The sequence below is a fragment of the Centruroides sculpturatus genome, unplaced genomic scaffold, assembly GCF_000671375.1.
Source record: "Centruroides sculpturatus isolate CEXI.00-Female unplaced genomic scaffold, Cexi_2.0 scaffold435, whole genome shotgun sequence".
Taxonomy (NCBI): domain Eukaryota; kingdom Metazoa; phylum Arthropoda; class Arachnida; order Scorpiones; family Buthidae; genus Centruroides; species Centruroides sculpturatus.
The window spans coordinates 559,031-561,710 of NW_019384953.1; the positions used below are offsets into that span (position 1 = coordinate 559,031).

General features: G+C 27.7%; 1 protein-coding gene across 1 annotated transcript in view; it reads right to left on the minus strand.

Annotated features, from left to right (window-relative positions):
• Window positions 1-2,680, minus strand: part of LOC111632306 (alpha-tocopherol transfer protein-like) — an 8,729-nt gene that overhangs the window by 2,844 nt on the left and 3,205 nt on the right. Inside the window, exon 2 of the mRNA XM_023376705.1 lies at window positions 1,501-1,694. Within this exon, the coding sequence (XP_023232473.1) occupies window positions 1,501-1,694 (194 nt within the window). The remainder of the gene's footprint in view (window positions 1-1,500; window positions 1,695-2,680) is intronic.

Consider the following 2,680-nt stretch of genomic DNA (forward strand, 5'->3'; position numbering starts at 1 on the left):
GGGCTATCAAGCTGTCTCGAATCTGTGAAATCATAACTGTGACTTATATCGACGTCCTATCTGTCTCTTTCCTCCGTTATCACCAGGCTGAAGTCACGCAATTATAAAATGGGAACTCTACGACGGAAAAGTGACGAATCGAAAGTATCGTGAGCGCGTATTATGATATATGCACAGGAAAACATGGATTAGAACGATAGAGGAAAGAGAAAGGGAAGAGCAAAGACGAGCGCTTAAAAAGAAGGATAGGCAGGGTCAGATCCTCAGATGTGCGAGGATTCTCCAACGATAGACGTGTACGTGTGCTGATCTTTGTAATTATAAATTGTGAATACATGCGACTAATATTATTTTCTTTTTCATTTTGTGTATGTTACAAGTTATAAATAAATATAAACAAACAACACTAATTCTATAACATTAAATCTAAATACCAAAACGATTAATTTACTGTGTTTTTGTTATTTATTACTCCTGTTTTTAGGTATTCGGTATTCGGCCGAATAATGATTAAATATTTGGTATTCGGCCGAATAGTGAAAAATAGGCCGAATAGGCCGAATACCGAATTGTAACCGAATATTCGTTACATCACTACTATAAATATGTGACTCGTTAGAACTCTACAGTATAATAATAAAGATTGTAATACAAATTAATTTCATCATTAAAAATATATCACATATTATTAGCATGATTTACACAATAAATACTTTAAATATTTTTTTCATTTATTTGCTTGATAAATATATGGGGATTAGGCATTGTGAAGTTAATTAATTACACCATTTATATATCACTTTTGAGTATTTAAATATGTTTTGTGTATAAGAATAGCAATGTAATTTATAACATTCCGGCAATTAAGACCTTAACCAGAAATCAGGATGGATTCAGGAGGTCGAAAATCTTTATGTCGTTCTGACCCTGTATATAAGGCCCCTTCCATTTCGGTCTGGAAAAACATATCGTGTGACTGATTTTTTTTTTTAAAAAACCTGTTTGCTGATAGTAAGAAACAAAAATTTTATTAATGTTCAAGATGTAATTTATTACAAGTAAAATAAAATCATTAAGAAATAAAATATTCTTTAGATTTATTTCTGTATAGAAAAAGAATGACAAATTTTTTATTTTGAAATAACTTTAATTAATACTTTAAATATAAAAATAAGTTTAAAATATTTATATATTTTTTGTTATATTAACAATTATTGCTAAAATATAAATTCCTTTTTCGTTTTGTGCAATTCAACGTGATTTCGTGTAAATTTATGCTATTTTTTGTTTAAGAAACACTGCAATATGTTACTAAAGGTAATTATGAAATAAATAAAAAAAACTGGAATTACTCCCATAGTAAAATCATCTACGCCACTGAATTTTCAATATATGTGTTGAAAGTACATGGCAAGTTGCGCTGTGTTCCTATTATAACTTATTTTACTATATTACAGAATACAAAATTTAATATTAATTAATTAATCAATAATTTCTTACCAATAAAATGTTTACCACTGAATTGATAAAACTTGGCGACATCTGCAGAAAATGTGATAGTGACATTCCACTAGCATCCGAAATAAAAACCATACAATTTTCTTGAGTTCGATGAAAATTTAACATGAGATCGAAGGTAAGCATCATAGCACGAATTACATCTGTTCCATTTGCAACAGAAGTATCCCATTTACCTAAGAAAATCAATATTTCAATTTTAGACTATGGCTTACAAGCATAGAAGCATAATTATATTTAAATAAAAAAATTATTTTTAATAATCTTCTTTCTTCAATCAATTCGTATTGCTCAATATTAATAAAAAGAAATAATTTAAAGTGTAAATATGTTTTATAATTTCAATTTTCGGCTTATATATTCGTTTGGTCGAAATAAATGGGAAATAAAATACCTGTTCGAATGTAGAAATCCTCGTTTATTTGAGTCTCGAGAATCAGTGACAAATAGAGATAGAGATCATTATCTGTCATCTTAAGTACATTCATTTATTGAATCAAATAATTAAAAAGGAATCAAATAAACATAAAATCTAAATATTAACTAATACAGTTGAAATATTGATCTAGCTTTTATAAAATTTTTATGATAAATTATTTCAATTTACAGAAAATAAATCTTTTACAATTTTTTTCATTATTCTATATATAAACTATCCTCTATTTCCTTTGCCTTTACTATAGAGATTTCTATACTTTTCACTTTCTAGTCTACATTACTGCCGATCAGATAGATAAAGAAACTATTGTTCTCACTAAGGAATTCAACTGTTTCGCATAAATTCTTTATAGTCTTTAATTTAAAAAAGTTGTAATAATAATAATAATAATAAAGTAATAATAAACTTATAACGAATGCATTCTTACATTACTTTTATAGTATTATTTTTGTAATAATAAATAAGAAATAATTTTAAAGAATAATTAAACAACTGTACAAAAATGTTCCTTGTAATCTATATATATATATATATATATATATATATATAAATGGACATGTATGTCCCTATATCTCACTTTTTCGCCAAAACTACACATCGCACGTGAATGGTGTTTGTATGTGGTGGTAGCCCCAAGTCTCCATTCGTGCATAGGGGTGGTTGCGTCTCGATAGCTATAAGGGTGCGGGAGATATGAGGCTGAAAGTGGTTGAAAGTGGCTTT